At 49.9% G+C, this 12771-nt stretch overlaps 1 protein-coding gene across 14 annotated transcripts in view; it reads right to left on the minus strand.

Moving 5' to 3' along the window:
- The window catches only part of LOC131664657 (histone deacetylase 4), a 61464-nt gene that overhangs the window by 21886 nt on the left and 26807 nt on the right, over window positions 1-12771 (minus strand). For 2 of the 14 annotated variants that reach the window (XM_058935954.1, XM_058935951.1), the window contains exons 1-2: window positions 12377-12636; window positions 6419-6626 (exon numbers count right to left, since the gene is read on the minus strand). The exons of 10 other annotated variants lie outside the window; for them this stretch is intronic. In XM_058935954.1, the coding sequence (XP_058791937.1) occupies window positions 6419-6470 (52 nt within the window). In that variant the 5' untranslated portion in view covers window positions 6471-6626; window positions 12377-12636. Of the gene's footprint in view, window positions 1-6418; window positions 6627-12376; window positions 12637-12771 lie in introns of those variants that run through there. 2 more of the 14 variants (XM_058935953.1, XM_058935952.1) reach the window with 2 other exon arrangements.

Genomic DNA, 12771 nt, shown 5'->3' on the forward strand with positions numbered 1-12771 from the left:
TAGAGTCATACTTGAAATTTAATTAGTGCTGAGTGTCGAATATGTGTAATTGATACGAGCTTTTATGTGGGTTAGCGTTTGACGACATCGATTAATAGGACGCGGCAGCGCGCGCGTGTTTGGCGCTCCATTAGACGTTTCAAAAAAAAATCGCGACAAAAGTTGATCGACCACGGGGAGACAGAGAAAAAGCTCGCATCCCCACACCGACGGAAAAATCGAGCGGTGCGCGTTTGCAGCGAAACTGACAAAAAGGAACATGGAATTGCAATTAGATGTCGAGCTTGTCACGATTAATCAGCCGTTGGCAAGCGATGACCGGCCGCCAAGAGATAAAGAGCTCGCGGGCGCGCAGCTTGCGCAACGAGTCGCGAGAAAAGAACAAGAAAAAACAAAAAAAAAAAAAAAAAAAAAAAATAGGAGGAAGCGAACAAAGGCCAAAGCGAGCTCTCGAATCATTAATGGGCAATAAAGATCTCTGGACGGTCGCACGCGCGTAAGCGCGAAAACTTCGTTATCTACGAGAGGATTTCTCGGGCGATCGCTACTGGCCGGCGTCGAGACGGCGAGCGCGCCCGTTATCGCCCGCGCTTTTGTTGTTATTATCGCTCGACGCGCGCGAGCTCGAAAGGTGAAGTTTAATTGCTGCTTGTCGCGCGCAATTGCGCAAGCGCGCTCGCGCGTTAGGTAATCGCGAAGGGGTCAGCGAAAAGTCAAAGTTTCTTTTGACTAATGCCACGTTGTTAAAATAGACGTGCCGAGATAACATGACCGATCGCTTTGGAAATAATCGTGCTTTTCGGATTGGCCGTCGCGGATTATCAGTTCTCGTTGATGAAAAATTCGAGCGAAATACGGAAGATATTTTCATTATAAATTTACGTCTAATGCGGCTCGACGTTCGAAGCGACGAGCCGCGACGTAGATGGAAATCGCCACGAATGATTTTCGAAAATCGAAGGTGCGCCCGGGAAAAAGAAAAACGACATCTTACGTTCGCGCGTACGCGCTGAGAATAACGAAAGGAACGCATATCTTCCGGCATGTCGCGGATGCACAACTATTCAATTGTCGAGCCGCGCCACGCAGCGAAGAGACGCGCGAGGCTAAAAATACGTCGCTTTTGCCGCGAAGCCAATAAGCCGTATTTATAAAAGCGCGTGCGCGGTTGCGTAACTCGCGCAGGCTCGAGATGCGATTTGTGCCTACGAGGTGAATTGCAGAGGGAGGCAGGAGAAAAGAAACTGCTGTTCTCAGGGCTAAAAGCGTCAGCCGGGACGTAAGAGCGATCGACAAGTGAAATATTGGGGAGCATCCAGATGAGAGACGTCGATTTCGCTGACGATTGCCAGTGGTGCGGATCGTTTTCGCGTATACGGATCGAAGGCGAATAAACTTGACACATTTCTTTGTGCGCGAGCTCGCCCCGAGACGCACGCAAGAGCTGCTCGGCCGGATGCAACAAGTGCCCTATCTCCTTCATCCGCAACACGAGAAACATAGCGGCGGCCGAAGAAAGTTGTCTTGCTTTTTTCTTTCACGAGACTGCGGGCATCTCGAGCGATCCGAGCGATGCAACAAGAATCGAACTTCCTGGAAGAGACAGGCTACTGATTGATATCCAATCGTTCGAGAAGCTACAATGTTCGTCGTCGTTTAATCGATACGACTCCGCTTTATCTCGTCCTTTTCCATTCGGTTTTCATTATTTTTCAAACCATCTCAATAGCTGACTCTTTTGCGAAGTACATTGCGAATGGAATTCGTGAAAATCATGCGTCGACAGTGTCGTCAAGTTTTCTCTGTTCCTTTGGCAAGATCACAGAGCTTCGTGGGATCGATCGTAACGGAGAAGGATCTATTGACCTAGCGTACGAAAGAATCCCAGGCCACGCGAATCACCTCTTTCATTTCGACAATGACGAGAACGTAAAAAAAAATCGGCACTCGGCGCGTATATAAATTAATCAATCGCGCGCACGTCGAAAGCGAAAACTCGAATTAATCCCGGAGAGGGCGTCCAATGAATCAAACAATTTGCCCCGGAGCAGATAAAAACGTTCTCTCGTACGTATCGCGGCAATTAGCGAAGACTGTTAAATCGCGAGCGTCGGTCCGAGGACAGGCCGAAAAGAAAAAAAAAAAAAAAAAAAAAAAAGAAAGAAAGAAAGAAAGAAACGGAGCACGTAGACATTAATTGACGATATCTCCTCGATTTTTCCTTCGCGTATCGTCGCACCCGAGTCACTTCGCAATTTACATTTTATATTCCGAAGCGCGACGACAGTTTTGATATCGCGCGAAGATAAACAAGGCGCGAAACTCGACACGCGATGTAAATTGTGTCGGCCCGAGCAACAACCACGGTTATAATGCATTATTTCCCAAGCTAAAGGACGCGAGCGTTAAGCTCAGCTTCAAGACGCAAAATAGCTTCTTGCGAATCTTTTGTTAGCCGCTATTTTTAGCGCGATTCCGTGAAAAGCCGCCGCGCGCGGGTGATTCACGAGCCGACCACGCATCTCGATTAACATTTTTCTCCGCTCGAGAGGAGTCACACGATCGGCGTTACAAGTCACAGGTGGATTTATCGGCGATTCCCGGAATATCCGAAATTGAAACGTTCTCTCGAAGGAAGAGGAGAAAAACGTTGATTTTGACGAACGGAGCGATGCACCATGGGCGATTACGACAAACTGATAATCCCCCATGCGAGTGCGGCTGGTCGTCGCGTGACTGCACGTGCCGTGCCGTTGCGCAATCCGTATGCTGCTGCACCTGGCGTGCGCGCGGCGTCGTTGACTCGGAGTCGGCGGAAGTTCGCCACCGTCGGCGCGGAGAAAGGGAGGCGGCTCGTTATCCGACTCGATGATCAATGGGTGGAGGCGTCATCGGCGAGAAGTCGGCGAGAAGTCGGCGAGAGCCGCCGGGGGGCACGGGTCCGTCGTCGCTTCGATGGCGCGCACTTGGACCTCGCCGCGCGTTACGCGCGCGAAATAATGCATCGTTACGTTGCATTACGGGCGCGCGGCGCCGGGGTTGCGCAATGCGTTATCGGAATGCTGCCGCACGGCGCGTGCGTTATGCCATCCTCGCGCGATTGCACAATCGCGTCTTCGACTTTTATTTTCCTCCGACTCTCGCCCGCTTATCGGCAGCGTTTCGCCGCGGCAATTTCGTCGGACACGTGCGCCAATTGGAGCGATCGGCGTACTTGCGCGCGCGCGAGAGAGAAACTCGTCGAAGTCGCAAGTGCTCTTTGGAGGTCGCGTCGTCAGTCGCGTCGTCGGCCGCGTTATACGACGAAGCTGACTTTCCACGACGACGTCGGCGACGACGCTCCCGGGAAAGTGTCGTTGTGCAATCGGAAGAGCAAGAAGGCCGAGAGCGCGCGTGCCGAGCGAGGTGGTTGACGTCTCGCGCGCAGCTGTCGCCGTCCCAATGTTCTGCGATGTTTGGATTGGAAATCAACGCTGTCGCGTTACACGCACGAGCAAATAATCATAATTTAATCTCCAGCACAACAGCCGTAGTAAGATTCAATCAACAGCCGTAGCTTTATTTGCTATTCTTTTTAATTCTTTTTGCGTCTCGTCTTTCTACTCCCGCGTTCGTAAATAACAGTTGCAACGGCATTCTTTCGGCGGGTCGTGTTCCTCTGGAAATATAAACTCAAAACAACAGCCGGTCCCCATTGACGGTATCAATGCGCAACACGTATCAAGAGAAACGTAGCGGTCATCATGGTCGTCCTCGTAAACAAAGCAAAGATGATAAAGCGAATCGCGTGTACAGCCGCGTGCAGCGCGACTCGCGAAAAGGCGGTGCAATAATAATTCACTGTCCTTTTCGTCTTATCGACCCTTCCTTCCCTACGTCGCCACACTTTAGAGCTTCGCGAGCGCGACGTCCGGAATATTTTCGTTCGTGAACTTATACCCTTTTCAACTTGTTTATGGATTCATCGCGAGCTCGGCGCTTCTTATAGCGACGAACAATTGATAAAGATCGACGCGGCGCGCGATCATTTCGAACGTTTCGAACGCGACGCGCTATTCCGACGTCGAATCCACTTTAGGAAATGTAGGTTAAATGCATCAGGTTCAAATTACGAAGGAATAGCTAACGACCGTTTCTTTTATTCACGGCTGGCTATTCGGAAAAGAGCTTAAACGATGCAGTCGTTCGCAGACGCAATTAACAACCCCGAAAAGATGGAAAAACAATGTCTGACCTCTCGCTTCAGAAAAGGGACGCGAGGCGTCTCGCTTGACCTACAGACACCTTAAGAGCCGAAAAGCGCCTGCCGAGAATAATGCCGCCGTCGTCGAGTGTAGGCCCACACTCGACGGCGGCGAAGAAGACCACGATTGAATCTCGAACCGTACCGTATAATTCGCGTTGGAGAGACGCGGACGTTGCGCGGTCGTCGTTACGATCAAAGTGTTTATTATTAACCTCTTCCTCTGGTATTTATAACCGAGGTAGTGCTATTTATAACGCGATTGCTTGCTCAACTCGTCAATTACGATTTCGCTTTTCTATTTTCAGTAGAGAGTCGGATACGTCGCGTCGTTCACGAATTCACGAGTGAGAAAAAGAAATTATTCTTTTTCGTAATACAGCACGTGCAACGTGCGTGCAGCTTATGACTTGTCACGAGCCACTTGTTTTCCCCTCGCTCTTCAAACAGAGATCGCTTGTTTCTTCTTGACAGAGCAAACAAAAAAATCGGCAACAATGGCTGGCTTGCATTATTACCGGGCCATTTCGTTCGTTCAAAATGCTCCTCTGGCGCAACAACGAGGCTCAAGACCTGGGGGGGCATCGATTAGCAAAAAGCAGCGCGTCAAAGAGCGAGCGGAGCAATTTCGTAACGGAACACGCGCACGGCTTTGTCTCATCTCGTGAGATGCGCGGATTTAGACATCGGTCGGCCTAAAAATACGGGCCGGCCGCCAGCCAGAGTGCGGCCCAGGTCTATTTCTGGCCGGCAGCGGCGGCGAAGCAGCTCTCCGGCGGAGCGCAGTCCCTCTGGCCGCCTCTCGCGCTTCCACGTGTTTTCGGGAAAACCGACGGCGCGCGCCGCGAGTCCGCGCAACAGGAAACGAATCTTCCTGCGCGCACATGCTGCTCTCGTCATCTATATTTGAAATCTGCGCGCGCGTTCTCGTTCTGCCGTCGACGACGCCTCTTTCGCTCTCTGTATCGAGAGCGCGGGCTTTGCCGATAACGTCGCCGACGAATTCAGCGCCCGCGGAAACCTGTGCTTCGCGGCTTTCTTTCTTTTCCGAGCAGTCGTGGAGCCTTTTCAATTGGCGACGCCTATTATTAGAGCCGACGACGGATAATTCTTATCTTGGCTAAGCGGGGGGGATTCTGCCGCTATTTATAGATGATCTAGTTTTTTTGCGAACAGCTCCGACGAAAGCCCGCATGCCGCTTTCGTATTTTTTTGTCCACTTCTCTTTCCAACGCTCGACCTAATAATGCTCGGATCGCGCGCGCGCGTGTGATTTGACTCGGCGGCGAGACTTTTAAAATTAGAAGGCGGCTTGGATATTTCATCGGAGATCAATCCGCGCGCGTCGTTGTAATTTGATGTGCGCGGGGCGACGTCGATGCAGACACAGCGGCGAGCATTGGGCGCGCGCGTAAAAGTGACGTGGATAAGTGTGTCAAGCGTCGCGAATACGGCGCGCGTTTATATTTAAGTTCGCGCACGGACTTTTGAGAGGCTCGGATCGACAGCCGGCAGAAATATCCGCGTCGCCGAGGACTGGACACTCCTCCGGCAAGGTGGCGCCGTCGGTTCCGCCCGCGATGAAATACGCACGAGTGACGCTCCGTGCGCGACGAACGTGGACTTGGAAACGCCGATCGGCCTCGCTCGCCCAACAAACTCGCAGAGCTCGCGCGAGCAGCGAGGCACTGCCACGCCGGACAGGTAGGCGGGTCGCGAGGCAGAGCGCGTTGGAAGCTGCGCGCGCCGATTTTGGCCGAACGCCGGCGCTGGCGGACGGCCGCTCCGAGATTAGCCGAGCGCTGGCTATTTTCGGGCTGACATTTGCGCGGGACGTGGCGTCGCGCGCCTCGATTCCCGCCGAGCGTCGACGTAGGCTCTCTCGGGCCGCGATGTTTACGTTCGGCGCGGTCCGGCGGGCGAATCGCGCCGCTCGGAGGGACGAGCGGGCTATTCGCGGCCCGATATTCGCCAAAAATAATCGACGCCGGGCGGCGAGACGACGTTTCCCGAGCGGCCAGCTTTTCTCGGACGCGTCAACAAGAATCGCCTTGGAACTAGACAAGCCCCCTCGCGGCGCCGCTGTGTCGTGCGCGTCCAGTTCGGATAGACGCGCCAGTGGGCGTCGCGCACCTCGCTTAGCAATAGAAATAACAGAGTGGAGCGACAACATACCTAGTTGATTCGTATGGTGCATATTGCGAATGGTAGCATGGTCCAGGGCCATATGCCCCGACGAGACGCCTAGCCAGACGATAAACCGACGCTACATCCACCGACGAGTCTTTTCAACTCTGTTCTCTTTCTTATGTTATTGTTCACACGCGCACTGTACTTTTTTGCTGATACCCGCTCGATGTTGTCGCAGGTCAAAGCGTTGCCTCTGCGAAAGGAAAAGGAGCTCTGTGTGAGATTGCGCCGACTGTGTTCTGGCTTCTTGGCGTTCGACGGTGGAGGACGGTTCCTCTCCCTCCCGCGCCGATCAGTGCAGCCTGCCTCGACGACGCGCGCGAGCATCGCCGATTCGCAATTAGCGTCTCCAAATCTTATCGCGATCGCCTTTCAATCGTTCCAAATTACGAGCTGCTAATCTCCGCCCGACGACTCATTAAAAATTCCATTTCTCATCTGGCTCTCGCAGCTCGTTTATCGCCCGAAACTTGGCGAATCCGCGTTTCGCGCTCGTTATCGCGCAGCCGAGACCACGAAAGTCCATCGACCGAGAGTCGCTGCCTTCGTAGCACGTGCTCCCGGCCGCGAGCGATGTGTGCCGCTGCTGCGAGTTTTATCTTGCGAAATTTTATCAGTTTTCGCTTATTCCACCACGCGACCGAGTTGCTCGATTTCCAAATGGAACAATCGATGAATATTCATTTTTGCACGCGCAGCCGTCCAACGCGCGTGGCGCGTTTCCTTTCAACGTCGCGGCTGCAATCGAGAAGAAGCAGTAATAATCCGCATCAAGGGCAAAAGCGTGACGCTATAAAAATAGACGATTCTCTCTGCGGCGAGCGAAGAGGAGACAACGAACGAAGTCGCCGAAAACTCGCGAATCTCTTTTTGTCTTCGGTTTGCTCGCGTGCGCGCGCCTCTGCAACCTTGGCTATATAAAAGATTTAGTTTGAATTAAGCGCACGTATAACGCGGCGAGAGGCGGAAAAGAAGAAGAGAGAGAGAAAAAAAAAGGAGACGGCGCGTGGCTCGAAATAGCCACCTGCTAGCGAATAACGAAAGAAACAGCGTTCCCGTTAAGCAAAGTCGACGCGGAACGGAAATTCCAGCTGCGGCGGATTCTTTTCTTTGTGGCGGGCGGCGTAATTACGCATGACTCGCGCGATTGATCCTCGTGCGGCGGGAGCGCGGGCGAAACGATAGGCCGCTGACGTCAGGCCGCGGCGCGCGTGCATTCTCCGACGCGACGAAAGTGGAACGGTTTATTGAAGCGCCGACGACGGCGATTGGGAGTTTTTTTCCTTCGGACGAGCCGCCGAAGGCGACGGATCGCGATATACGCACGGCTTTATTAAAAGAGAGCCACGGCGAGGGCACTCGCTCCGTGAACTTGACGCGAGCACTTCTCACGGACTTGGCGCGGTTGCATCGTTCGGAGAGAGAAACTTTCGTTTCTCGGGAATAAAAATGACATGTAATTCGCGCTCCTGACGCAACGTGTACAGTTGTGTACGCGCGGCAAAACATGACATCAGTCGACGACAGACAGGCGCCACGGCCCAAGTTCAATATCCTGCTAATAGTTCTGGTTTCTATCTCTCTCCCTCCTATTCTCGTGAACACCCTCTCGTATGCACACTCGCGGACGTGGAAGCACGGACGAATTCGGTTAATCGTGCGACTGGCGTTGGCATTTTCTTCTCTTTTTATGACTCGTCAAAGCTGAGAAAAACGCAACGTTTGTTTATCCATTTAGCCGAGGGATCTCGTTAACGCTTCATTCAAGCCGTTCCTCGTCGTCGAGCATTATCCGAGATTATCGATTCGTCTGGCTTGATTAACAATTCTTTACCACCCCGAAAGCATCACGTGTAAAAATACTTCATTCACCGCCGCACCCTCCTTCGCGACGTGTCTTGGGTATCGATTGCTCAATAAAAATAACAAAAATAAAGCGTCGAAATGATCCTGCGTCACAAAGGCTTCCGAAAATTAGAAAGCTCGGCGCGTGCTCAATTTCTAATTTTGCGTTGGTTTTGCGCCTGAAAGAATTCTGTCTATCTAGGAGACAAACGACCTCGCGCGCGTGTCTTAAAACACAAATTGGCAGCGAAGCTTTGACCCAACACAGCCTACGCAATTAAGAATTCGCATCGAGAACGGCACGCATCAACCTTTCCTTCGTTTTTTGCGAGAAAAAGAAAGAGCGAGAGAGAGAAAAGAAAGAGGAAAAAAAACACCCATTTACCGTTACGAAATATCACAGGCGTATCCTCGCGCAGTCAGAGAAAGTATATACATCGGAGAATTCCTTGTTAGCAGCGAGGCGCCGATGATGAATCGACACTTGTTTAAAACCTGCAGTAGGCCATTTTTTTCTCTTTCGCTTTGTTTTGACGCGTGTATATAAATAATTGCGCGAAGCGAAAGAGATGGGGAAAAAAATCACCTACTCGTTACTTATTCATCTCGGCGGTCGAGCGCACAGCCGCCGCCGACGACGATGTTCGCATGTTCGCGCACGGAATGTCATAATTATGTTTATTCACTTGGCACTATGTACGTAAATGACAAAACAATATTCGCGGGTTCCGTTGGAAATATTCGAAATTCCGCCGCCGCGACTGCTCGCGAAATAGAGTTGGCCAGCGATTTACAAATTCAAGTCTCGCTGCTGCATCAACGTCGAAGGCGCGGAGGACAAGAGTCCCGATACGAAAACTGTATCGGCGCTCGAGTAGCACCGAGAAGGAAACGACGATCCGTGCTCGCGAATGCTCTCCGCGATTCGCGTTTTTGAAGCGAAATTCGGCGTATTGGCATTGCGCGCCACCAGCCCGCGCGGGAAAAAAAAATACATAATCGCGCGCGAAACTCCTCACGTACGATTCTCCGCGAGCGGTGGCAATCCATCATCTTACGGCGTCGGCTTGATCATTGTAATCGATCATTAAACCCTCTGCCGAGCGAGCTATAAGCTCTATGCTGCACGCCCGTCTTTGTGTGTATATACTTTGCCGACGCACGAACGAGGTTACACAGGCGACTTTACACAACGATTGACGTATTCTTTAGCGCTCGCGATCGAAGATTTCATATGCACGCAGACGGATCTGTGTATGTGTGAGTGCGAGCGTGTGTACAATTATCCGCACTATTGTTTTTTTTTTCGTTTCCCTATGGATTTTTCTTGTCAACGCCAAATTTTATTGTACTATAAGGTGAAGAAAGGAACGAGATTTCATGTCTTAAGCATTTATTTATTGACTATTTTTTATTAATTTTCTTTCAAAAACCAAGTTGATCGCTTATTGGATACGCATATCCACGTTAATTGCATGGCAAGTTTCACGTATGACAAGAGGGTCCTGTGACGAAAGAAAACTCGTATATATCTGCCGTGTAAACAGAGCAATAAATTACCAAGTTTTTAGATACATTGAAATCGCGCTCTGCATCTGAACGCTCGTGACTTATCGATAAGTTTTGAAGAAAAAAGCGGGGCACGAGTCCGCCGGGCACATGTGTAATACTGCTTTCGGTCACTATTCTATTCTATGCCTTAATCTCGAGTAAACTTCTTACAAATGACCACGTTATAATTTTCCGCTCGCCTTGATATCATTTCTCTCTCTCATTTTTCTTTATCTATCACGACTTCACACGCATAGATTTTTTTTAATGTTTCTCTCTGTTATCTCGAACGTCTTGTTTTTCTCGATAGTAAGTATCAATCTTTCGATTTCGTGAACTTCGAAAATAGTATGTAACCGTGGAACTCAAATTGCTAATTCTGATCTATCAGGTATCCTTCTTTATTTGGGATTTTCGGGTTATCGAGTATTAAAACCGTAATAAATTGGGTTCGAGAATTCATCAAATAAAAAAATTAAATCTACGTGAATAAAAAAAAACATGCTAAACTAAAATTTATCGGTAATTAAAAATAACCGATCGATGCATCCAAAATTAGAATAATGTGCCGTAGCCAGTTACACAAAAATAGATATGCAAAGTCTAAAGTGTAAATCACAATGGAAATATTCGATTCCTTGTAAAGAAAAATCCAAGATATGAAATTGTACAATGAATTTTTCGTATCGGAAATCCTCAAAAACGTAACAGCATGGAAACCGTCGCGAGTCTTAAATGTAAACATAAAAAAAAAAGTCGTATGACAGGTTAAAAAATTTTTGTTGGGCGTCCCTCGCGCGAGTGTCGTCGGCACACACTGACACAAACACAATGAAACGTCCCACGCGCGCGAAAAAGCCTACACGTTTTCGAGTCGGCACTTTCGATTCTAATTATAACCACGTCAAGTTTCTCAAAGCCTTCGCTGCTGCTTGCTTTGCGCTCCACATGCCGCGATGGAAAATCCACGGCCGGCGAACGTAAACAACGCTTTTCTTAGGAGAGGTCGCGCAGCGGCTACTGATTTGAAGTTCATTTTTTTTCTGCTCGAACGACAAAAGGGAAGAAGTGCAGTGATTGACCGCGCGATACCTCTGGTTAATTTCTCTTGTTGCAGTTCGAAAGGCATAGGCAGCAATAGCTTGACACAATGAGTTCAACGGAATGTTCGCAGCGACAGTGCATTGAATATAGCCAACGCGCTCGCGCGCACACTTGCTCATTCTTTGTGCGCGCAACAGCAGCAGCACGAGTGTTTTTGTCAAGTGCCAGAATCGAATTCGCGGAATCTCTGCTTTCTTTATTTAAACAGACGCGAAACTAATGCCAATGCTACATGCCGCAATCACGTTTACCATTTTCGACACCGCGCAATACCACGTTAGCCGTAATTCTCGTTAAGGCATTATCACACGTCGCCGTCATCCTCGAACAAATTCACGCAGCTAATTATTACTATGATTATGTTTAGCGCGATGCTTCGGGCATCCTCGCCGTCGTCGAGAAAAAAAAAAAAAAGACAAAAACTTTCCACGTTACCTCGAAAAAATTTCCCGCGGGCTCTCGATGCGAATTATGTTAACAAGCTTCTCGCTTTACCACGTTTCGAAAACTATTTAGCTGATCTAACAGCCAAAGTCTCTTGGCGCTGCATTCCGCGATCCTAACCGCTGCACATCAAAACAAATACATGCCCCCTCGCTCCACCATCATCGAGACTTGAAACGGAAGCACCGCGCGTAGCGCATCCCGCCGTTGTGCTTTGTTGAACAATTGATTTATCCAAAGATCGATGTCACGTAGCTCCCATGGTGTACCGTTTCTTTGTTGAATAAATAACAAGGCTAAGCAAAGTCGAGCTTATAGCTTGTAGCCTATGACATCGAACGTGAGAAGCACAGGTAACAACAGGTGTTTTGGGTATGTACGAACTCGCGCTCGCAACATCGCGCCTGAAAAAGAGAAAATAACAACGCTCGCAGTCGAAAAAATTGTGGTGGAGACCTAATGTGCTTTCAGTTACGTGCTACATTTTAACGACGGGATTATAACGTGCAATTTAACAAGCGGAGCAGCACCGCGAGATTTTCCATCGCGTCTGTGCGCGCGCGCGCGATATACGAAGTGTAAAAAGTGCATAAGAAACTTTTCCACTTGTACACGAACGGCGAGATTACTCGGAAGTATCTCTGTACGCGCGTACATGCATCACGTGTACGGCATACATACAAGTCTAGCGCAAAGTTCGTTTGTCAAAATTCTCGATGCCAAATTATGTAACGTCGTGTGTGTTTGTCCGATTCGCCACAAACGGATCGCACGCGACAGGCGTGCGAAAGAAAAAACAAATACACGCGCACGACGCGGAAAAACACCAACGCTGATTAGACGTTCGGTAAACAGCGACGACCACGGTGGATTCGTCATCTTTCGAGAGACCAACAGCACACTGCACTGACCACACAATAGGAGACAGCCATCCTCCATAAACGCCGTTGCGCGCTCTGACAATTATTTATTTTTTTTCTGTTGTTTTGTTTGCTTTACCTATGATATGCAAAAGACAATAAATCTTTCACAAAGCACTGGCTTCTTCTCTCACTCACTCTGTCGGTGTCGAAGGGGCGTCAACGTCGAAGAGCCAAAGAGGAAATAAAAAAAAGTGACACTGCTGAACGCGCGCACACTCGGCGACAAACGGACAGACTGGCAGAAAAGAGCGCCGCAAATATTAAACGGCAAGAAGCTCGCGGCAACAACGTTGACCGACGACTGAGGAGGTGGTGGCGACGGCGGCGACGCGAGACTCCATGGCGCAGGGAAGAGAGAAGGAGGAGTGAAGCCGCAGTCGCGAATTGTCATGCCGCAGCGCCGCCAAGCGGATGGCTATTTTTAGACACGCTCGTATATACAGAAACACACATGCCGCTGACACAGAGCAC

The sequence above is a fragment of the Phymastichus coffea genome, unplaced genomic scaffold (genome assembly GCF_024137745.1).
Source record: "Phymastichus coffea isolate CEN01 unplaced genomic scaffold, Cenicafe_Pcof_1.1 PCOF00044, whole genome shotgun sequence".
NCBI classification, from domain to species: Eukaryota; Metazoa; Arthropoda; class Insecta; order Hymenoptera; family Eulophidae; genus Phymastichus; species Phymastichus coffea.